This window comes from Struthio camelus, chromosome 16 (genome assembly GCF_040807025.1).
Source record: "Struthio camelus isolate bStrCam1 chromosome 16, bStrCam1.hap1, whole genome shotgun sequence".
NCBI lineage: Eukaryota > Metazoa > Chordata > Aves > Struthioniformes > Struthionidae > Struthio > Struthio camelus.
The window spans coordinates 15,913,426-15,937,954 of NC_090957.1; the positions used below are offsets into that span (position 1 = coordinate 15,913,426).

At 44.9% G+C, this 24,529-nt stretch overlaps 1 protein-coding gene across 11 annotated transcripts in view; it reads right to left on the reverse strand.

Moving 5' to 3' along the window:
- The window catches only part of MYO1C (myosin IC), a 59,685-nt gene that overhangs the window by 24,310 nt on the left and 10,846 nt on the right, over nt 1-24,529 (reverse strand). The window contains exon 1 of one of the 11 annotated variants that reach the window (XM_009675902.2): nt 12,871-13,777. The exons of 7 other annotated variants lie outside the window; for them this stretch is intronic. Coding sequence is in view for 1 of the 4 variants with exons in the window: in XM_009675901.2 (XP_009674196.2) it covers nt 7,310-7,327 (18 nt within the window). In the remaining 3 variants the exon portion in view is untranslated. Of the gene's footprint in view, nt 1-7,309; nt 7,501-12,870; nt 13,778-24,529 lie in introns of those variants that run through there. 3 more of the 11 variants (XM_068909562.1, XM_009675901.2, XM_068909564.1) reach the window with 3 other exon arrangements.

Sequence of the window (24,529 nt, forward strand, 5' to 3'; positions counted from 1 at the left end):
CATTGCATGAAACTAGCAGCTTTTAGTAAAAAGATAAGTTCCTACAACCCGCCACTGTCAAATCTTAAATCAGAATCCGCTCTAATGCCTCAAACCACAAAGAAACTTCATTTTAATTTTCTTCTTCTTCTTCTTTTTTTTTTTTTTAAACTTGGTCTCATGATCTGGAAGGGCCAATTCGTGAGCTTTGAAAGAACAAGTCTGGGGGATTTCTGCAGATACTGTCATAATAAGTCTTTTTAAAATGCCCAAGACTTTACAAGCCAATTCCTCCACCCCTTCAGAAAGGGCTTTCTTTGGCTTCTTCCACGTTCTTTGCCAAGGTGGAGAGGAAAGGGATAAGTCCCAGAGAAGAAGAGTGGTGAGATAAAGGACAACATTGGTGAGAAAGAAATAGGGATAAATCACAAATAACTCAGGCTGCAGATTAGGCGGCTTCTCCCAGAGCAGTGCAATCCTGGAGCAGCCTTTGGACAACGTAACGGGAACAGAAGCAAAACCAAAAGAAAATAACTACTTCTCAAGTGGGTAAGTTTATGAATACAGTTTCAAAACACAGCTGCCTGAGAAATTACTGAGGAGAAACTTCAGCCCTCACACAGTTAATCCAAGTTTATATAATTCTGCAGACTTTCTCAGAAAACGTCACTTTGCAGTTTCAGCAGCTCTTTCATCAGCCACTCCTCGGAGCTCAGGACAAGCCGAGCCCAGCTGCACACAGCCAGCCTAAGGAAGGAGCAATCTATCCTACTTCAAACACAATTTCCCACACAAAACACACTGTACTTCTCAAGAACAGGCATTTGAGGCTAAGCAGCTTTCGGTTTCCTCCATGCTTTTCCCCTCTCACTCAACGTCAATCTCTCAACCGAGGAGAGCAAAATAACTGCCTGAAATTTTTCAGTCCCTTAAAAATAAATAAATAAATAAAGCCAAACACAACCTTTCAGCAATAATTAAACGTGACCAGGTTATCTAGTCTACACGACCCTCTCAGATTCTCCAGAAGACAAACTTTAACTGCAGTGTTGCGCCTCCCCAAGCCTAAATTCAATGCAAACGTACAGGGACGGTCTTAAACCACAGCTGAGCAATATGCACTCCTGTGCCACCATTTGCTCATCTGCTTTACTGCTCATGCCCAAGTTTACCACCAGCTTAAAACGGCTACCTGAACTGTTTCACTGCCCATAATTTCAACAGATGCAGAAGGAGGTGAGAATATATTTTTTTAATGGAAATGGAACAGTAAGGCAAAGGAAAGAAAGCGCGGAAAGAAGACAACATTTAGGAAAATATAGTCGCAAAGATGATAATATGTTCCTACTGAATGAGTGTGACAGCAGGGAAGTGAATACATTAAAATAACCAAAGTGTCAGTTATTTTATGTTAGCAGGCAGACATAAAATGGGGTGGCTGTAAGTTAAGGCCAGAAACTCCCTTCTAGGGGGTTAAAAATTGTTACAGTGAAGCCACCTAACCATTAAAGCAGCTCAGCTATGGACCGAACCAGCTCCCCGAAGCGCCTTCGCAGCAAGACCCTTTTTTAGTAGATACACTCATCTCGGCCGAAAGGCTTCGTTTATACCCTTCTCTGAGCTGAGCTAGGCAAGAGACAGCTTGGGCAATTCTGAAAGCCTCGAGACGGGGAGCACATATTCTGAACAATCAGAATATAGGCTGGGAAGGTCTGATTAGACCCTTCCTTGAAAAAATTCAGTTTTCCATGAAAGCTGCTAACAAAATAAATACAGCAATAGATGATGGGTCATTCTCACTGTGTGAAGGCAGGCGAAACGGGCAGCCCCCCCGCCCTCTGTGCAGCTGGGCCCTTTGGCTTGTGCTGCCTCTAGCGCTTGTGCAATGCACTAGGCTTAAAACTAACTCTGATTTTTTGGTAAAAAAGTAATTTTAATCCAGGCGATTTCCCCACTGCAGTTTCGTACATACTCGCTACCAGCCAGGAGGCAGGCGGCCCAACGGCTCGCCACCACCAAGGACAGCCACCCCTCCGGTGCACCGCTGCCTCCCCGGCACGCGTGAGCGCAGGCAGCTGCCCGACTCCGAGCAGAGCCAATGCAACTCTCTACACCAGCAAAATTATAAGCAGGTAGTTTTTTGTCAAGTTAGTGAGCTGAATCGCCCTACGGAGGGATCAGGTGAGAGCCAGGCCCAGAGCAAGGAGGAAGGGACCACAGGTGAGTTAAATCCTTCTGGCCGTACCAGGCACGTAGGTCAGCTCAGCCACGTGCAGCTCCAAGGGACCCATTCCCACACTATTTTAACCCACTCTTTGCTTCTAATCTCTTCTCCAGAGCTGTCAGCACAACAGTGGCTCCCTGCCAGGAAAGGAAAGGCCGTCACCCCTGAATGGTGGGACCGAGCCAGCGCAATTACTGCAGCGGCTCTACTTCCACACGCCTTTTGCTTCTGTGCGATTACATTCTGGGAGAGACTTTCAGTGGGTGTGAATCGGTGCTCAGCGCAGCCGGCAGAGCCGCGCAGATCTACGCTGGCCGAGACTCCAGCCTTTCTTCATGCTCGCACAACAGAATCGACAAGGCCAGGAAACACCCTGTAGAGACAGCTCCTAGGAATACAAAAGCACTTGAAACCATACCTCTGAGCGTCCTAAACTGCATTCATAAATCTCTGACAGTGCTGGGAGGATGGAAACACGCATCTTACTTTTGAACTCTACCTCAGTGTGATAAAGACTTTCCTCTGCTTAGGTCTTTGAGATTTAACACACCTCTAAAAGGAAAACCAAGGCCTTCTGACCTCTGCACGACAAGCGCCAAAGCACTTCAGCGACTCAGTCAGTCTGAAGACATCTGGGAAATCTTCTTTTGTGAGGGAAGAAGAGAGGGCAATTCTGTGCCACAAGCAGAGAAGTTCAGTTGCTGTGAACCAAGGAAGAACCTCCCACCACTGCTTTGTCCGTGAGCTGGTCAAAGGCCGTGCAATGCCCTAGTAACCCAGTATGTGTGTAGCAAAATTTCCTAGCTTTGATTTTCCTCGAGGGTGTCACTGAGCAGTTAGCGTCAACACCACAATCGCAGATGCACAAGTGCTGCTGTCAGCTGAGAGAACAGGGCACACACGCAGTAGTTCAGGCAACCCTTGCTCCTCCTGGAGCACCCATGGGCGATGCACATGAAACACCTACAGTCCTCAAAGTGAACCGTCTCACATGGAGAAGGGAAGCTTTCTTATCATCCGATTTAGAAAGAAAAGTCACACCACATAAGCAAGATTTCTGCTTCTTCATCTAAAATGTATGCTTTAATATTTTACTCCCACAATGCATTATTGCAAATTAGCTAGTATCCATTCAGAAGACCAGGAGACTTGCACTAAAATCACCGCAGGAAGCTGATGCTGTATGGAAAGTCAGGCATCTTTATCTCAGTACTGAATGAAAGATGATTGATCTGAGGGTTTCAGAAATAGTTACAAAGCCGGGAACGGAAGAACAGGCAAGAACCAAATTTGAATGGGAAGGGAAATTCAGATTAGATTCTGGAAGACAATAACAAGCCCAAACCAAGAACAAACTTATTGTGGGGAGGTGGCAGTTAACATGCATTTGTCTGCCGGGTAGTATGACATTCCTCAGGATATCTGGTCATTTCAAAAGGGCAGGAAAGAGAGGAGGGGAAAAAAAATCTCCTCCACTCTACAGCAAAAAGATCTCCTCCACTCTACAGCCTGGGAAAGGCATGGGCTAGACAGCAGATTAAATCAACTATTTTGCCTGGAGCCTCAGTTCCCAAGGTGCAGAATGGGATAACTCTTTTTTCCTTTTACATTAAGAAAGCAATAATGAAAACAACCAAGGTGGACCTGAATCAAGGGATCTTGGTCCAGCACTTGCTGCCTGCCAGTGATTCCCTGACAGACTGAAGGGCAGCCACTTGAGGCCCTACCGTCTGCCGTACTGAAACGGCTACACGTTGGGGACAAGGAACACCAAGTTAGTCAGCAGCTGGGTTGGAAAGAGAGCTCCCTGAGAAACTGCTCCATGTCGCATGCAAAAATCCTCTTCCATCAACCATGCTGCCCTTCTCTGAAGCCAGCTGAGCTCAGCTAATTATTTATATGACATACGTATCGTTCATTGGGCTTGTTTAATGAAAAATGAAATAACAAAATGAAATGCTTGTTTTTGCTTTGAATTATATAAGTCCAAGGAACACTTAGCACAACACTTCCCATAAAGCGGGTAAGCTGTTCTGAGCAGACATCTAGAGACTTTCAGATTGAATTTTCAGACTGAATGAGATCAAAATCTGAGGATGCAGACTAATAGAGTTAAAGGGAACAACTTTAACTTAAAAAAAGTTACCATGTCAGCAGCTGCCACTCAAAGACCATTTATAGCAGAATCATTTTTTATTCTTGCTTCTTTTAGAGCAATACATCGCCAGCAAAGGAATGTCTGGAGCCAGGGAGCGCTTGCCCGTGCTCAGAATTTGGTTCTCCCTCTCTGATACTTCCCTCCTGCTCCTAAAACACATGTTGAATGGATTTAACTGCAGAATACACTATTCCAAAAATATAATAAGAAGAAATGCCACTCCCTTGACTAATTCCTTTAAACTATTTATTTTGATGTCTTCCTTATTTTAAGTACAGACAAACTGGAATACATTAAAACATAAAATAACTAAATATCTAGGGGAAACAAGCTTATTTTGCCCTCACAAAGGTTTGCTGTGTCCCTAACCGCAAACTGCCTGCAAGTCGAAATTCTGCCTCCTTTACTTTCCAAGCTACAGAATCATTTAATCACTCTCCCACAAATGCAAAGTAGACTGGGAAACAGGAGCAATGTAAGCACACTGTGCATATATTTTAAGTATCTATTAAATGCATGTAGGTCATGAGGAGTTAAGAGCTGTGGAAAGAATTTCACGTTTTGAAAAATAATAATGCAGGATGTGGATGATGCTGCCGTTAATTATTACTGAGTATATTAATCAATGATATTTGACACTTACAATTTTTAGAATAATAAGAATACTATCTAAGGAGGTCAAATGCAAGTTAGAAATGCAAATAATGACAGACCAGGAACCAAAGGAAGACCGTGGTGATTTACATGGAAAGCAGATAACACTATTTGTTCAATGTTTAGAACTGATTTTAAGTTGGGTAAACAAAAGAAGCAATTAGTAGCAAAAGGAAAAAAACAGTTTTAAGAAGTGACTTGAAGGACAGCAAAACTGTTTACTGCTGAGAGGGGATGTTGATATTTCAATCAACAAGCTAAATATAAAATAGTAGTAAGAAAAATGAACTGGACAAACCAGAAAGATCAACAAGGCTGGAGAAGTGAACACACTGAATTTCTTTATTTAGGGAGCTGGTGATTCTGTTCCTGACCAGGTGGCGCAAGCTGTGTTGCTAGTTAAAAGATGCTGCTGATGACAGTGTGCAGAGCAGTATTACCTGCGACCTCCGGTCACGTGCCTGCGCATCCCACAGTAGCTCCAGTAGACAAACAGATAGCATAAACGTCAAAAGCTCAGCTCACCGCCCTTTCAAATAAGCACTTTCAAATAAGTTTTGCCATTGATCTCCAGGTCAGACAGAGCAGGTGAGATGGGAGCAGAAAGTCAAACACTGACCTACAGATAAACATCACGGCATCTACGTGCATCCCCAGTGGCCCTCAGCCTGCAGCCATGGGGCGCTGACCCCACAGCCTTATCTGAAGTCCTTTAGTAACTGCCCCAGCTACCTTGATAACTGCTGTCATACTCCCCTCTTAATGCATACGTCCTTTCATCTCTCACTGCCAATACTGCGTGCCTCATGCTGTTATTCCTGCTGCACTCTGCCCTTCCCCATCCCAGACATTCCCACCTTCTGCACTGGATGCCACGTGCCCCACACAACCATTTCAGCCCAGCAGGTCTTTCCAAGACAATAAAACTTTCCAAACAGAGCACGTGCTTTAGCGCATTCGCGGTGCATGTGAAGGGCACCTTCCACGCTCACATTTTCTCTTGGAGAGTATCAAACACCATCCTGGCCAGCATCACTGCTTATCACACTCACGTATCACACCTAAAAGCACCTTTCTCCATATCTACCACTGGACACAGGTTTGCTGGCTCCCACAGCCCTCCAAGCCAAGAGAAATTCAAATACAACCCTCTTGAGCACATGTGCTCCGCCTTCAAATGCCCCGCTGTAAAGAGGAATTAGGCAGGTTCTCAAAAAGCTCTGTGCTTCCTCCCTTCACTTGGGCCCAACGTGACCAAGCCGGTGTCTCAGACAGTGGTCAACACTAGTCTGTTCAGAAAAAAAGTGTAAGAAACTTCAGATTAAGCAGGTAGGGGATGCTCTGGCCCCACACTGACTCTTCTTCCACAGCTGGAGAATTGCTTAAGCCTAGGGTCATAAGGTTTTCAATCTCTCTCTCCCTAAATTTGTTAACTTTACTAGGTAAAGCCTTGGACATCCTTACCCAGATCGAAGTCTGCACACAGCCTTCCTTAGAAAGTTCCTTCATCCTGACCTCAACAACTTCCAGTGTCAGTGAATCCTGTGTCCCGACTATACATTGTATGAAAAGAATCTTTGCATCTCTTAGACAACTTTTAACTTAATTGAATATCCCTCTTCTTATGTTACAACACAAAAACAGGAGCTCCCGGTCTGCTTGCTCTGTAGCACGACTGCATATATTCTTTTGTCTCCTCTCTTAGTCATCTCTTTTTCTCAGATAACAATCCTAGTCTTCTCAATCTATCGCCACATACTCATTTTTCTAGGCTCACTGTGGTTCTTATGTGATGCTGGACGCAGACCCAGGCTTTCCGGCTGCTGCTAAAACACGGACAAAGTTTTGCTGAAGTAAACATACCCCGAGAGAACAGAGTGGCAGTGAGTCCTTAAACAGGTATTTCCTGCCATTCCCCAGGGTGGTAGTCACAGAGAAAGGAGCCCTGTATCCCTGGGAAGCACAACCAGCACCAGTATGACACATTCACACGCTCATGCCCAAGGAAAAGCTCCACCCTTTCTTCCACCCTAGCGCAGTGCCTTGCTACCCCCCCACTTCCCAATTTCTGAATTCCCACCTTGGCTTCCTCCTCAAAAGATATTCCCCCCCTCCGTTTTCTTCTCTCCCTATTTCCAGCACTTCCATGTAATTTTCCAACTAAGAGGTCTTTCACAAAACAAGCTCAAATATCTCAACTTCCAGCTGAAACCCTGACAATTTCTCTCCTTCCTCTTAGACTAGATACACATCTGAAACCTGCAAAAACACCAAAAGCGTTAAATAAGTCTTACCGTGGCTCTGAACTTCATTTCTGCCTCCTTCCAGCTCCCCCAGCACTTTCAGAGACTCAGTAAGCAGGAATCTGAGGACAACTTCTCTCTTCTGTCAGTTGCCTTTTTTTTCTTTCCTTTTTTTTTTTTTTTTTAATGACATTTTCAGTGTAGTCAGAACTCCCTCCCTCCTACTCGGCTCCTACTGGAGCGTCCTGGGGAGGGCGGTTTACAAGGGAGGGAGAGGAGCTCTCCTCCCCTTCCAAAGAGGAGAGCCAGCCATGCACAGGGCGCGGGAGGCAGTCCGAGACAAGTCGGCAGCTGTCCTTTGCCGGCAGCCTGCATGTGGAGTCCCCGCTGCCCAACGACAGGGAAAAATGGAAAGAAAAGTAATCAAAGAAGCTGGAAACCCCGGTGCAGAGCCTAACACGCAAAACCACAGCAAAACAGACAGGAAGCCATACGCTCCATGACGGCAATTTTTTGCACTGAAGCAGTTCACTGCAAACAGTAGCAGTATCAAGTGGGCTCCTCTAACCCACTCCAAACTCACCCCAACCACAGCAAAATCTCCCATGCCTACAATTACACTTGTAATCATGCTCTCGGCAAATCCAAGGACCACAAAGAGTCTCCAGGGGTAGGAAGTAGTTTGTCTTGTCTGTCTTCGCAGAGTTAGCATATTTACTCAGCAACATTGCATACTGGCAACATTTTGAGATGTCCACTCTCAAAACGCCCACTCTATACGGAGGTCCCTCAGGTCATTATCACAAAATAACCTGCATTCCAATGCTGGGCACGTAAGATCCTTCCTTATAGGATATTGTCAAGAAACTTTTGCCCTGAGTCTCCAGGCCTTGCAAAATTTAGCTCTCCTAGAGGCAAGCAGGGGTTTGGTCTCACTTAAAAAAAATTAATAGCCATGGCTACATTAAGAAGGTGAAAAACCAACAGCCCCCAGAGATAGGGGCATTTTGAGAAAAATCAACACGCACATGTAACTTCTGTTAGCATTAGGTGGAAAGTGAAAGGATGAGTGGGAATGGACACAGGCTGAAACGAGGGAAATTCCAACGAGATATGAGGAAATTTTTTTTTTCACAATGCGGGCAGCCAAATACTGGAACTGGGGCCCCCAAGCGTTGTGAAACTTCATCCTTGGAGATGGCCAAAACTGGACCAGACAAGGCCTGAGCTAGCTGATCTAAGTTAGCCCTGCTTTGAAGTGGGGTTGAACCAGAGACCTCCAGAGAGCCCTTCCAACTTGAATTATTCTAAGACTTTCTTAATTATTTTGCTCCTCAGTGGTTTAAGCTATGTACGTATCCTAAGGAGACTTGCAGGTGTAGCCAGTGAAGTCATGGATACGTTACAGATAGCACGTTACCCTGGCCCAGGGCCCAGTCAATGTGCACCACCTTTCAGGTATTTCAGGTCACGAGCAGTTCACATACCAGCAGGCAAAACACTGTCAAGGGCACTGGCAGTCGGACGGACCCTCGAAGAGAAGAGCTCTGCCCTGAACCACATGACCCTCCATTTCCAAGCACCGGTGACTAAAAAGTTAGTCATTCATTTGGAATGACTTGTAGCAGCTAATGAAGACGACGGGTTTCTCTCTGCAAGCCTCGCACAGATAAACATAATCTGCACAAAGCATACTGCCACCCATTTCTCCTTTATACCACCCTCTTAACGGCCCCCTCTCTTCAAATGACTTGTAATGTGGGACTCTACAATTAGACAGGAGCACAGCAATTGGCTACAACCAGACGCAGGTTAATCCACCGCGCACAAGCACTGCCCCCCAAGAGACAGAACACCTAACTTGCACCTGCGGTTAGAAGGTCACAAACTCAGTGTAACACTGAGCGTAAGCTCATTAGCTGAATTTTCAGAGTCCATTTGCTCTAAATGCCTGCAGCCGCCTCTTGCACAGAGTAAACTCTAACCTGATCCAGCCTCAACACCTAATTTTCCACGGACGCTTTACCAAAATTAATGGGAATATACTCTTTCCTTCAGTGCACTGTGTTCTGAAAAGAGACTAGTGCAGACTTTCGCATCTGCTCAAATACTTCTGAAATTTAGGTGTCACACTCAAGTCACTATCACACTGAATGTTAACTGTCATCACTGGTCCGTTGCCACGTGCAGGTGCAGAGAGGTGGCAAACTGAATAACGGCCCTTTCCTCCCTAGTTAGCATAAGCCTTTTTGGAGGCTGTTACTTCCTTTTTCTTTTATTTATTTTTTTCTCTTTTTTCCCCTAAAGGCTTCCATCATGACTGTAGGATAGACGAAGAAAGTAGAAATAAACCAGCTCCCTTTCTCTAGAAGGCTCTTTGGCCCTTAGGGGTATCAGTCTCAGATATCACTGTAGGACCCCAGGTAGCATTCTAGCCCTACCGGATAAGCCCTGCTCTCCATATATCTGCCCCAAACCAACATTACAAGCATCTCTCAAGTTGCTGGAATCCATTTGAAGTGGTCGCGTGAGGCAGCCATCACCCCATTTTTCCAGCACCAACAGGTGAGTCCTCTAGCCATCGAACAAGCCATACCATGAAAGCATTCCCAAGTCCTTCATGATTACTGGCACCATCTGCAGTCAGCTCTGCTTGAAGAGGCCTTTTTTTCCTTCCTCATCAATACATTTACTTTTAGAATTATATTATAGTAAGGCTAAAGTCAAGCTTTAAAGTAAAAAGATTTGGCAAAAAGCTAAAAAACTTTAAAGTAAAGCAAGTAAAGTAAAACAAGGCTGTGCATAGCCACTACTCAGATAGGAGGCTATTTAAAACCCAAGAAACGTAGCAGACATCGTCAGTGGTTCAGTGTAGCACTCTTCTCTAATTAGTTCTGACCCAAGGCCCCAGCATGGATCTTGAACCTACTGTGCTGTGGAAGATGTCATTTGTCACAGGAAGGTGTCAATGGTTACAAGGATTTGTGATGAAGCCTGCATAACACTTTTGAAGAGCCATGGTGCCACCAGCTCCTCCGCCCTAGTTAAGATTCCCGTTTGAGAAATTATTCATAGTACCTCTCATTTCTGAACAGCTTCAGTGGGCAAGGTTTTTATTCACTTATCATCAACTGACTGAGGAGTTACGTGAATTATTTATGGAGGCAGCCTGAGGGCACATTTCAAAGGTCGATTTAACATGGGTCTGTTCTACAGCATTGAAACAAATAACTGACACTCCCAGGCCCTGCTCAGTTCAGGAGCACAGGTAAGATCATAGCTAATCTAAGTTACTTGTCCAAAACAGAGCCATGCCAGCCATTACTGAATCTCAGCAGCAAGCCCTGAGCCAGGACTTTCCAAGAGCGATTAAAACCGCAGCCCGTCCGCTCCTAATCTTCAGGAGGAAAACTTCAGCTCTCCATTATCGTTCCTCAAATCACTCCAGTTGCAGCCAAGCAACACAGAGGTCTATGTAGTAATTCAGGTTACATTTTTAAATTACGTATCAGCACAGAGTTTTATCTTCACATTAACAGCTTCACCTTTCCCATAGTCTCTGCTTCCTGACCAGCTCAGGGCACATCTCACCGCTGAAATCGCTGCACTAACAGAACATACGAGAGTCCAATATTCGAGAGTGTATTTTTACACATTTCCCGCAGCTCTTCTAGGCAGAAGAGACCTTTCATTTATTTATTAATTGGACCCTTTCCTCAAAATCATTTTTTATGTAGCCAAACTACTGCCCAACTCCTGTTGGTAAGGAAAATACTCCTGCCTGTGGGTTAGCCTAAATTAGGAGAATATCTGGCAGGGAAGAAGAATCAGAAAGCAGAGACAGACGACAACATTTTGCTTTTAAAGATCTTGATCCTGCACTGTTAAGGTGATAAACCCATGTTCTTCCTTTCCAAGAACACAGAGTCCAGTGCTAAGGGTGGCAGGCTAGGTCTGCATCGCTACTGCAGGCAACTACAGGCAGAGGTATGAATCAAGTTTTCCAGGCCTCACCAGTTAGAAGTGACTCATATAAGCCTTGGATTAGAGCACTGGGACTGCTCTGCTCATTGCTGATAAGCAGCTGATTCCCTGCATACAATTTCACATTCAAAGCAAAAGGACTGGAAACCTTTCCTGTCAGCCCTGCTCCGACAGGCTCCCAGAGCCGCGTGCAACTCGCCAAGCTAACACCCACAAGCAGTGGCCCTGCTGAAAAAAAAAAAAGCCCAGCCCCACGAAAATGGCATCTGCAAACCATCGTCTTCTCCTGTACCACACTGCACGATATAAATCTGGAGGTAAAAGGTGCTGCTTTGTGAAGAGTATATACCAAAGCCACGTCTACATTATTCCAAAAGCAAAAGATGTCAAGTTCTTCTATCAATGCATATATTTTTCCTGGATTTTTAAAATATTCATTATGTCTGCCTTGCAAAAGAACTGCAAAATAACATACATTCCATAATTAGAAAGTACTTGGCAAAGATACCATGGGAAACAAACCACCCTAAACAGGCTAGGAATTTGAGAGACTCCCTCTTACAGGTCAGAGGAAAGTCTTAACCAAAAAATACAAATTTCCTCAGCCTGCCAAACGCATCCCGCTATCCATACCATACTGAGCAGAACAACGTTCCAGCAAACGTTTGACTGCTTGATAACTGAATAAATCAATGCCCTGCCAAAGAAGCAGCATTTAATATTGGAACAGGCTCAAAAACCAGGCCGAATCTCTTCCCTGTGCCATCACCTTTGTTAACAATTGTCAGGTTTCTACCCCCTTTTTGCTTTTATTGATACATCTCCCGTTCTCCCATGCAGGCAGTAGCCAGCTGTCCCCCAACAGATAGCTAGCAAGAGGAGCCTGGGCTCAGGGCATCTGCCCCTGGGGACACAGCATTTCTGGTCGGTTAGGAAACTGCAGACCTGAAAGGATGAAATCAAAAGCCCATTATATTCACTAAAAAGGCGGTGCAAGGTTGTAAAATTCCTTAATTTTACCGCAGACTTCATGACATCACTAGTTCTCAAAATCCTCTGATTTCTTGTGAAAGTCTTTTCATGATTATGGAGAAAGGCTTGAAAGTATGATAGGTGTGGCCAAAAGGGCTCAAAAACCAGAAAACACACAAGAAATATTTAAATTATTATTTCAGATTCTAATTTATACTTCGTAATGCCTAAAACTGTCAATACGGGTTTTGTTCGTTTCAACAAAGTCTTCACCAGTGAGAACACCAAACCTCTCTTCTTCCCAAGCTCACTCCTTTACCAAAAAACAGAATATTACAAAAAATTCAGGGAGATGCACACCTCTTTTTGGACGTCCTACGCTATCCTTGTAAATGCCATTCGCTGTTTTGATACCTGATAGACGTGCCTGAGAAACTGCAGATTAAAAAGCACATGTGCAGCACTTGCATTTAGTTATGGCTCCTGCACAAACACAATAATTTTGCATCTATGACGTGAGTGAAAACAGAAACTGGGTTACTCTAACAAATTAAAATAATTTTTCCTTGTTGTTGCTCTCTGCTGAACCAATGAAACAGAAATGGATGGCTGGCTTTGACAGTGACCAGCAGAACAAAGTCCCGCTTTGTAATTACCAGATGCCCTTAATGCGATGCCAGGCAGTCTCACGCATGTGGCTTTTCTCACTTAGCCCCACGCCCGCGCTGCCGTGGGTCTGACGGCTCCGTCCGTCGCTCTGCGGGCCTGCAAGACCGCCCTCGCTCCGGAGGACTGTGCAAACACACCGGACCCGTGCTGAATCCAGCAGTAACTGCTGAACTCGCCTCAACACCAAAGAGTTCAAAAACAACGGCCGCTTCAGTTCGATTGGTTTGCCCTCTCTTTGATAGTCTCGTTGTAAGCAGCTCCCCTGCCGAGCCCGTGGCAAGGACGAGAAGGGCTGTTTGGAAGGAGCTGTTAATACAAGCGGCCTGACTCAGTTCAGCTGATGCGCATTCCTCACAACTGACTTTCTAAACAGTCACTCCCAGTGGCAGGACCTACATCTTCCTTTTAAGGGGAAAAAATGTTTTCACAGGAAAAATTAAGCGCCCGAAGCCTGTGCACGTCTCAGTGCTTTCAGTGACCGGTCTCTCCTCTAAAAACACGTTCTCGTTGCGCGCAGAACCAAAACATCTCCCTCCTTAATATAAAATTGTTTCTCTTAACACAGTCATTAGCTTTCTACGGCTATTCAAATACTGGCAGAACCAGGTGAAACATACTCTCGAAGCGGTTTCCCACACAAGGCAGCACCAACAGGAGAGTCAGTTTTCCAGAGCACCAGGAAGAAGAGTTTTCAGAGAGAGGAACATGGCCGAGAAAGAACCGGCAAAACTCAGAGCTTGCAGACCGCGCTTTACAGCTCACGTCGGTGACTGGCGGTTCCTATTCCTTCACGTTTCTCTCTGCATTTCTGAAAAGAGGCTTAATGTTAGAAAGGGACTGAGACTGGAAAGCGTACTAAAACAAAAACTTCTTGTTCCACGGATGCTAGATAAGAAAGAGTGAGCAGTGCTGCTTTCCCTGCTTGTTAGATGAAGGAAACAGGATTTCCCTCTGCTACTCCCCGAACAAGATCCCAAGGAAATGTTTCTAATAATAGGAAATTACTATATAAGGCCAGATCAGCACTAAACTGTTTGCAGTCTGGAAAAGAAGAATATACAAGAGTGCCGAGGAGGGACACAACTGGCAGGACAGGGCTCTTCACCCATCAGTTTTCTCCAGGAAGGTGGCGTGCAGCAACCCAACGCGCCCCTCCGCAGAGACGGGCAGTATTTAACCTGTGACTCTTCGCTCCCGAGCGCAGAGGGGCCTCTCCCACAGCCCAAAATAGAAAACTAAATGTACAAATTAGAGCTGCTATGTCCTCTTTCTATCAAGCCCCTGCTTTCTTCAAGGGAGGAAAAAGACGGAATAGACTCTTAAAGCTACAAAATAACGCCTGCAAAGCAAACAAAGCTACAAAAACAACGCTGAGCGCACCTCCGATGCAGAAAGGGCAGCACAAGACCCAGCCGTGCCCTAACGCGGGCTGTGGCCAGCGCCAATGCCGGAGGGAAGCGCACAGCTCCCCTGCCTGCCTTCCCTGCGCCGCCGCGGATCCGCGGAGCACAACGGTTTGCTGCTGCAGTGGGTGAACTGGGCAGCTCTCCCTTCTCCGTTTTGTTGTAAACTCTAAAGATGTTGGGCACGTGCGAAGGCTGCCCCTTAATTTTCAAAGCATTCCCAAATAGTTTGATATGTTAATGACTTGCAGGTCAACAGTTTCAGCAGCAAACAGTTGCATGCAACTACAACGTGCTAAGTTTCACCAACACTCTCAGACTCCCGCCTATTTAGTGCTGTAATTTTAGCTCTTAGGTACGCTTTTTACTATCAGTTGAACAGATGCAAAACCTGCAAGTCCAGTTAAAGACATATTTTCCTTCATCTTATACAAATGAAAGGAGTTCCCACAGCAAACCTCACAAAGACCTGCTCTGGAGACAGCGATAAAACGAGGGAACGTTTCCCTGTGCTCCCCAGGGAGGGGTACCTTTCCATCTCTGCCTTGTCTTTGGATAAAGCCAGCAGCTCTCGGCACCCCGTGCACCGAAGCTTGCTGAACAAGCCCAAAATTACACAGTCGCACAGCTGCCATGGAAATGAGTACGTCGTATGTTCCTAGGCAGGTTTATCACCCAGACTTTTCTTCTTGATAGGAATAGATCTTTGAGATAGAACGTACAAATAATTTTGTATCTGCATCCCTGCAACCTCCTACCTGTCTTCTGTCTACAGCTGCAGCTCCTGTAGAGTTGCACAGCTTCCAAGGGGCTTTGAGGCCAAATCCCACCCCAGAGTTTTAAAGTATTAGCTGGTAGGCCTCCTTGAGCTGAAGTGGTCAGTTTGCCACAGCAGTTAGTCCTTAAAAAGGACTGCTGCCTTAGCTGCCTTAAAAAGGCAGCTAAGCTTCCCTTACGAAATACCCGCTGATGAGATGCGAAGACAGACTATTCTGACAGCAGAGGTGCGATTCGGCATCGCGGCGGCAGGAGTTCTGCAGTCCCGACGGGAAGGTGGCGGAGATTTACAGTTCCCTATGCTGTTCCCTGAAGACCGCTCCCGAGTAGCCAGGCTCTCGGGTACACTCATCTCTAGTTGCTCATGCCTCGGCCTTGTCCCTGTGCTACGTGGCTAGAAAAGGGTGTGCACCCAAGGGTGTGTTCAGCTTTTCAGTGCACCTAGCAATTCTGTCCCAAGAGGATGTTACACATTGGACTTATCATGAGGGATGTGTTAATTTCTGAAGACTTTTAAACTAGCTTTCAATTGTTGTCCAATTAAATATTTCACATTCTTGCACGCACAGCGAGGGGGAAGACAAGAGGAGGCAAAAGGCAGGGTTTTTTCCAGAACCAGAAAACAAAAGCTCTTATGATTTTTAGATAAAACCAATTACAACTAAGTATTTTAGATTAAACACCTTTATGCCCTTTCCCTTATTGAATAACCCCTGCATAACAATTATAAAGCAGTTCAGAAAGATGGCATGTGCTGGAATTGCTCGTGGTCAGTACGATGTCAAAGCTAATTAATTTCAGAAAACTAACGCTGGGGGAACATAGCTCCTTGTGCATCTAATGACATGTCAGTACAACGTCTCAACTCTAAGCCTTGACCCTAATGCTGCTGTCTTCTCTATTTATGTCTTAGGAGGCAATCAATAAGCTGTTTGCTCAGTTTCAGAAAGTCTGCTCCAAGAGAAATAAGGTATTTGTCCTGGCCCTATAGTGAGAAGAATCATTGGTATGAGACCAGGAGTCTGGAAGCAGAGATCAACAGTCCCTGCTAGTGTTACATAAGACGTGAAGTCTTACCCCAGTTTCTCGGCCGATTGGCCACTGATACAGTTGCAAAATTCTTCTCCAAATATAGGAATCGTCCAACTAAAACTGCTGATATCAGAACAGTAAGTTTAAACTGCCTCACTTACTTTACCAGCTAAAATCTGAAATCTAGGGAAGATTATTTAAATAACAGTACTGTTAACTATGTCACTGCATATCATTTTAGAGACATCCAAATAATGGATTTAGCTACAATCTCAGATTGCTTTGTAGAAAACAACTAAACTCGACCTAATTGTCGTATCTCCAGCCCCTTTTATTTTTTTTAATTGACAGCTTTCATTAATGCAGTTGTACATTAAAACAGACCACACTCAAAACCTGACCACTTGACACTGTGAAAAATAGCGAGAAAAGAAAAGGAGAAAGAAAAGGAGAAAGAAAAGGAGAAAGAAAAGGAGAAAGAAAAGGAGAAAGAAAAGGAGAAAGAAAAGGAGAAAGAAAAGGAGAAAGAAAAGGAGAAAGAAAAGGAGAAAGAAAAGGAGAAAGAAAAGGAGAAAGAAAAGGAGAAAGAAAAGGAGAAAGAAAAGGAGAAAGAAAAGGAGAAAGAAAAGGAGAAAGAAAAGGAGAAAGAAAAGGAGAAAGAAAAGGAGAAAGAAAAGGAGAAAGAAAAGGAGAAAGAAAAGGAGAAAGAAAAGGAGAAAGAAAAGGAGAAAGAAAAGGAGAAAGAAAAGGAGAAAGAAAAGGAGAAAAACTCTCCCTCCAAAATAGCCCAGCTAACTTGTTTCTTTTAGCTAATCTGAAGCTTTTCCCTTTGGGAAAGTCTGAATAAAGCTATCGTTGAATTTCTAGTTTGCGATCAAATCCATGAGCTTCTCTGCTACCCAGTGACTTGAACACACCTAGATGATTTTAGGCACGTTTGAGCTTCTGATGTCATAGGAAGCACAAAAAGTAAAGGCTACATGGCTAAAACCTTCTTGAAAATGCAGGTGAGGGGATCCCATATGGAATACAATTCCTGAAATTCAGCTTTATTATAAAATAGCTTGTAGATGAATGATGCCACAACAACTATTTCTGCTCCCCGTTCCTGTCAGCATAACACAAAATTCTCTAGCATGGAATATTTTAAAAAGTATAAAAAAAAAAGTATTATATCACTATAATTTGTACCCAAGCTTAGGGAAACAGGGATATAAACACTTTTATGTTGGTATAACGGCATAGATTTGTTCCACATAAAGTCTATGGATACCTTAAGGCAGGGGGCACCAATCTGCAAGTATTCTCGGGACGTTTCGTTCTGCTGCCAGAAGCGGGTGATATCTGGGAGAAACGACATTCGTATTTTCCTTTTGGGTGTGACTTTTTTTGATGCAAACTTAGCAATGCCATAAGCAAACTACAAACTATCAAGTAGAGCCAAGTTCCGGGAGCCCAGGAAAAGGGCACAGTTAATGTTTTAGCTACTCTAACAAACTGAGTAGTTTTTCATTTGACGACTTAAAAGCGTAGAGTTTACAGGCACAACTTGTACTTCCATCACTCCCCGCTCCGCCCCCCTCCATGTCCCAGACTGACATTGCTGGCCTAAGAAAGGCAGCTATTTTGCCGTGATGAAAAGTCATAAATAAGTTCTATTAAAAATATCAGGAACACATATGGTACTGAATTTCTTTCAGATCCTTCTCTGTAAGGCCACAAAAAACACTCTTCGGTATCGTGATGGCATAAAGCCCTCTATGAAAAGTTTAAGGAAAAAGTCAACACTAGTCTGAAGTAAAACTGGAGTCATAAACCCAAACTAGATCATACACCCAAAATAAGAATATCCAATGATCTGTAGAAATTCCAAATCACGCTAAAAAGAATGGCCTAGGCAGTTTCCAAAAGCAGAGGGAAAAAAAGTAGACGCACAGCGCAGACTGGCTATCTGGCAGCGTGTCAGCTTTGAGGCCTGGCAGCCAAGGGGAGCACGTGGGCAGATGATATTGCAGCTGGCTTGTGTCTGAGCTGCTTCCCTTTACCCCGTCTGTTCTGTTGCTTCTGAAAAGGAGAGTAAAAGCCACCAGATGAAGGGTGTTGTCTGAGGAAATCTCCTTCTGACCAGTTCAAAAGCACCCCAGAGATCCCACAGTGAATCCAAAATCCTTGATTTTGTGTGAATTGCAACCATTTTTGCCCTTAAATAGGTAAATCCCCAGTTAACAGCAAAACGAGGAATAAGGAGTTGCCATCGTCTTGGCAAAAGCATGCCAGGATACCTGGAAAACACAGACCTCGTTTCAGAAAGACATCCCACATCCACTGGCACCCTAGTGCCCTTTAGCATCAGCTTGCACTCACCAAATGATCCAACTTAATGCTTTCCAACATTTTAAGGAATGAATTCTCCTATTGAATCAAAACTCCACTAAATCAACATTTTTATAGTAAAAGAAGAGTTAATCATATCGACCGTAAAGAAAAAAAAAAAAGTCACTGGCTTGCAAGGTAGTATCCTTTGAAGTACAAGAAATGACATCTCCAAGACATGGTTTCAGCTCTCTGCACGCTCAGGAGGACTACGCTTTCCTGCTCACAGCATTTTCAAGATTTTCTGCATTATTAGGGACATAGATTTAATCAAAAACAAAGACAAAATGCACACTGAAAAAAAAACCAAGAGGCCTATTCCTTTGTGGTTCTCAGGAATGCGTGTTCCACATCTGGATAAACATGGGCCTATGCAGCGAATGGAAACATTCATTCCCCAGCTGTGGCCAGGTCCAAATCCCTTCTTTCTTTTTCTTTCTTTATCTCTGATTTACCTATGGTCCTGCACTGGGTGGCTGAGAAACTGCAAACATTTTGCTGAGGCAGACAAACTATGCAGCCGTAGGCAAGCAGAAGAGTCTTCCTCTCTACAACTATCACATCAAAGAAAGCTTTTTCTTCTGCGTTGTGATCTTCAACTTCAGTGAGAGATTGTGAGGGAATTCCCATAGCTCCTATTACTCAAGTATAAACAGCTGGTTGTGACAGTTGCAGAGGTCACGCCATTATCAAAAATACCAACTGTTTTGCAGCATTCTGGCCTCCATCAGAAGGTGAGGACCAGCACCTCTAAGAATCGGAGAGAGGAAAGGAGAAACGTCCAGTTGTGCAGATGCAGATAAAGAGAACATTAGGAAAGGCAAAGCAGGAAAAGTGAAAGGTAGCTTTCTACCTTGAGGACATCAGTGTGTGGATGGAAGTCCCTTCCACATAAGGCCACAGTCTGCTAGAATTGCGGACCACACCAGTGGAATGACAGGGATCCAGAGGTTTCACGGAAACTGCGTATGCAAAACATAGGCAGAAGCTTTAGACCTGTTGCTCAAATTCCCTATTCCAACAGCTCCCAGACATTGCCAGGACAGTATCATTTGCTATTGCAGCAACAACACGAACCCAGCCTTAGCCACTCTACAATAATGACAGGAGATTGCAAAAAACTGAGAGCTGATACAGTGTGCATGGCAAGCCATTAACGTGGCTTCACTGAGGTCAGCAGGAGCTCTGCCGTTAGCTTCAGTTGGGTAGACTATGCCTGTGATGGGAAAAAGGGTTAAACTTCTTAAAACGCGGCTGAAGAGAGGCATGAAAACTCACGGGTTTGTTTCAAAAGGAACAATCATTTGTATGGCTGAACTAGAAAAACAGAAGGACTCCGGGAAGTTCATCACTGTAAATTATTGATTCACTGCTTTCTAGGCATTGAAACTGGTAATTAAACAAATGGTAAAAAGACACTTCATCAATTATAGAGGTGCCACTTTGAATTACACTTGCTTCAAGATGAATAAAACACAGAAGTTAAATGCTATGGCTGCTTCTTCATGCCAGCTTCTCTTTCAGAATCCTCAGCTATAACACTGGTCCCAATTCTCTTTTATCGCTGCTTCTGAGCGGCATGCTCTTTGCACATTATTAAGCCGATAAGAGGAAAGTGAGAGTCTTTGTTTCACCCAGTCTTTTTCACATAATGTCCAGAAAGCATATTCCCATGATCAGGAGAGGATGTGGAGTTGGGACCAGTGAGATCCCCTCTCTGCTCAACAGGATTAGTTATATAGCCATAAGTCAAGGCCACAGCCTCTGTAACAACTGCCCTCCCTCCAAAAATCAGACCAAAAAAAAAAAAAGTTTGTTGACTCACAGGCAATTGTGAAATTCAAATATCTGTTAAGTACTGGGCAGACATTTGATACTGGTAGAACTTTCTTATGGTTTTTAGCAAATATATACATGTACACACCCTCCACAACCTAAAATAACACTGCCAAGCTGCTTCTGGAGAAAGAGGATGATATTAGAGATGCCATTTTAGTAGAAGTCATAGCATAACCACCATGACTACTCCAGTTTGATTAACTTACGGTAATTTTTTCTGTCAGGGTTCATGACTTATGGTGTTAAACTTAAAACTGTCCCAAATTCGCGTGCTTACATACATATATATATATATATATGCAAAAATATGCTCCCTCTCTTTCATGCTCATTTTGAAACTAAAATAGCATCCAAAAAAGAGCTTGGCCTTCTTGCATTTAGTGACACAGAGACACTCTAGAACCACTATTACATCTCTCAAATAGATTTCACTCCAGAAAAGCATTTATTGAAGGCTGAGATCATTGACTGAGATAGGTCAGAGAGTATAAGTGCTCCTAGTGAAAGACTGCATATGCAGCATAAGCAAACAGCTTAAAAGATACAAGATGTGTGTGTCTGTGTGTGCAAAAAAACCCCAAAACCCAACAGGTGTGCACAGCTGGCATCCCTCAGTGAGCAGAAGCAGCAGTGAAGCAATAATGCTAGGCGGCAAGAACAGGAAAGCACAAGTTGCTGGTGGAGTCAGAATGATCCTAGAAGTCAAAGAACTTGCGCTTGCCGTGGTGCAAGGGGGAAGCGGCGAAGGGATTTCCAGGTGGGAGTTCAGTTCAGAGGGTAAAGGGAGAAGCTGAGATGATGGACCACAGCGATACGCTGTGGAAATTGGAGGCTGCAGATGAACGCATGATGAGCTGAGGGGAACATTCAAAGTGGGAGAGGAAGCCTGGACTGCAGGAGTTTTGTGAAGGAAACATCAACAGCTCTTGGTAGAGGCAGAGGAGAATCAAGAGACAGAGCTGACTCTCCCTACCACTCCCCAACTAATGAGGCTGAAATGCAGGAAGAGCAAGCTTTCTTACAGGCCTGGCGCCAATTGCTCTATTAACTTTTCCTTGCCTGTTCTAAGGAGAGTTACACCACAGAGGGCTTTATGCATAAATGCTTGATGGCATCCTGTGTATACAACAGCTCCTACCAGCAGAACAGTATTTGCGGGAAATGTTAGGAAGAGTGTCCAAGAGAGATAAAGCCTCTGAGTTGCAGACGAAGCTGCCAGTCCTCATTTCCAGCTTGTCACAGCAAGTCCGTCTTGAAGTCAGCAGCCTGGAATGAAGGGAATCTGGCATTCTTGCATGTATGTACGTATGGTTCAGACAGTTGGGGCTGACTTTAATCATACTTTCCACAATGGGAGGGGAGTGGGAGTGGCAAAGTACAGTGAATGATGGGTGTTATCTTCTATATACTCACAAATTCCTCTGATTTGACTTTGTATTTCAAGCCTGACCTCCTTTCCTGCTTCCAATGGCCCCTAGAGGGGGAGTGGAAGGGGGAGCACACGGCACTGGAATTTGAGACAGTCCTTTACATTCTCCGGATTCCTGGTGTCTGTGACAGGCAGCACACACTTGTCCAATGATCCTACCAATTCCACACTCTGGAGAACTACTGGGACAGCTGACGGGTCGCAGGAGCAGCTACATGCAGGTATTGCCCTTCCCTGTGAAGCGGAGCCCCACTCCTCCAAAAGCCAAACCGCTGCTGCCTCTGCTGCTCCCGCTTGCCTGCTGGGCAGTGACCTCTGTGCGTAATATATACAGCTTAAAGTTGTTTCTTACATTCTCTTTGGCCAGAATTTCTCTTTTCGGCGCAGGGCAGGGGCGGAATCAATAGAGCATGTATAAAAATATGGCCTTGCACTAGCAACTGCCAAGCTTCCTTAGCTTGTTATGAAGCCTCTTTAACCAGAGTGCTAGTATGGTACCAAAAAGGAATAAAGCTCCAAAGGAGCTTAGTCCAACCTGCCTGCTACTGTGTTAACAACAAGACTTTAGAGAATTCCATTTAAAATCACTTTTGGTTGCCTTCCACCCTCATAACGAGGCTGTAGTCCACTAAATCATGCAGAGCTTCAGTTCCATCTGGAAATAGCCTCCTGCAAGTTTCTATTGTGGAATGGTGTTCCCAAATTTTGCTTACTTGGGTGCCACTACTGGTGGCGAGAGCAACAGCAGCCACAAACTGCACAAACCTGCACGTATGCCCAGAAAAGGCACACGTCCAGATCCAACCTCTCGCACGAAAGGTTTTGGCAGGAAAACGCATTCCTTCTCCCTTACCCTTTCTGCCTGCGTCGATCATAACGTCATGCTCAGATACCACAACACAGTAACCTTGTGCCCTTGCCCCACGCGTATACCCTGCCAGAGTCCCACAGGACCCAAAAGCTGCTTGAACCTGTTGGACAGCAGGGCAAAAGTGGGTGTCGCTGTGTCCCCATCTTCCCTGCAGAAACTGCAACGCTCCAGGAAGCGGCAGAGATCTCTGCTCCAGAGAGGGCAAAGTGAGGTCCGTGCCCAGCTGGTGCCCTCTGCTTGGGCCGTGCTCCCCGCCACGAACCCTACCACTCCAAGGGCTGCTTAGGCGAGAGGCAGCACCGACACTATTTTGTCCTGGCTCAGTGTCCAAGCACAATGACGCCTGGTTGCCCGCACCAGGCTTTACCAGCTCCTCTCTCTTCCTGGCCTGATACCATGTTAATGGGCAACAGCAAGGCAGGCACTCTATGAGCAGATGGTTACAGTACTGCTCTAACACGTATTCTAGTTTGGGAATCCCCATTACAGGAAATGGAGCTGGGAGAGCCTCCTCTATTTGTAAATCTTAATAAAGCCAACATTTAGAAGACAACTAATTATCATTTCTGTTCCAAACAGCTGGCCTCGCTCCACATCCACAGGCCAGGAGGTTTTCATGCCAACCAGCCCACACACCAGGGCACAGAAGTCCCTAAGCACCACTGCAGAAGCTTCTAGCAACTTCAAACTTTTCCTCCCTACCATCAGCTTCAGGGATCCAAACCCAGTAGCATAACAAGAGAGCGGCTACACAAGCCATCACCCCCACAGGGGTAAATGACGGATGCTTCTCCAGAGTGAAAACAGAGCACAGAAAGTGTCCTTTGAGGTGTCAGAGAGCAGTCCCAGGCTGCTCCGAGCTCACCTAAGCTGACCTTGCTGCGTTGCAAGCTGGGCTTGCCCTGGCCTGCTCCCTCCTCTATACTGCGACTGACATTTGTCCAGCTCTGCAGTGAGACAGTTCAAGGAACTAAAGACGTAGAAAGGTTTTTGTTTTTTTTTTTTTTTTGGCTTGATTAGTGTTCTCCAAGCTTTGTTTCAGCTGGCTCACCAAAGGGTCAAATGGATGCTAATGCTGGTACAAGGCAGGAAATGCTGAGCTACAGCAACACCAATTTAAATAAGCTAACACTGACATGAAATTGCACCTTAAATATTGGGGGTATATATGCTCCTGGCAGACAAGTGAAAAAAGGTCATTTAGTTGAGAAGGAAGTGGAGAAAGCTCAAAAATGCTTGCTCTGGCTGCTGGCTCTTGCTGGCTGCTTGCTTAGTTCCCCATCCTTTACATGCACACATGCCTCCAAATGATTACAACTCTGAGAACCGATGCACATATTTATCATCACGAGCAGTCTCCAGCTCAACCCCAGGAACAACACTAGAGGCTATAGGACTGTCACTGTAGCGTTCCACAATCAAGAAATCGACAGTATAAATCACCTAACCCCAAGCATGTAGGCATATATGTTACACCAGATTTGCCAAAAGAAACACACCTGGCCAATACGTGGGCCTGCTGCACAACAAGCTCGTGAAGAACTTGTACTTTTTGGAACTTGCCTCAGGAACGAGGGCTGATGATGCTGGAGTCTGTTTGCAACCACAGAGAGGGGGACAGGGAGGAGGGAGCTCACTTCATATGCTTGTCACAGTGCCAGTTACTGACCCAAATGGGCCTTCCAATTCCCTATCAATCTGCAAATCTCAATCCAGCCCACGCTAAGCATTGACTGATTGATTTTGTTTACTCTGACAAGCCCTGTGTCACGTTTGTGTTGATTAACCTCTCAGTTCAGAGAAGTGGTTTGCAATTAAGAGCATTTAGTTTGGGGCCAGGGAAAACATGGCCTGAAGAACACCCCCAGAAGTTCAGCACGGTGCTAGAGAAGCTAAGCAGTGAAACTCAATGTTCAAAACAG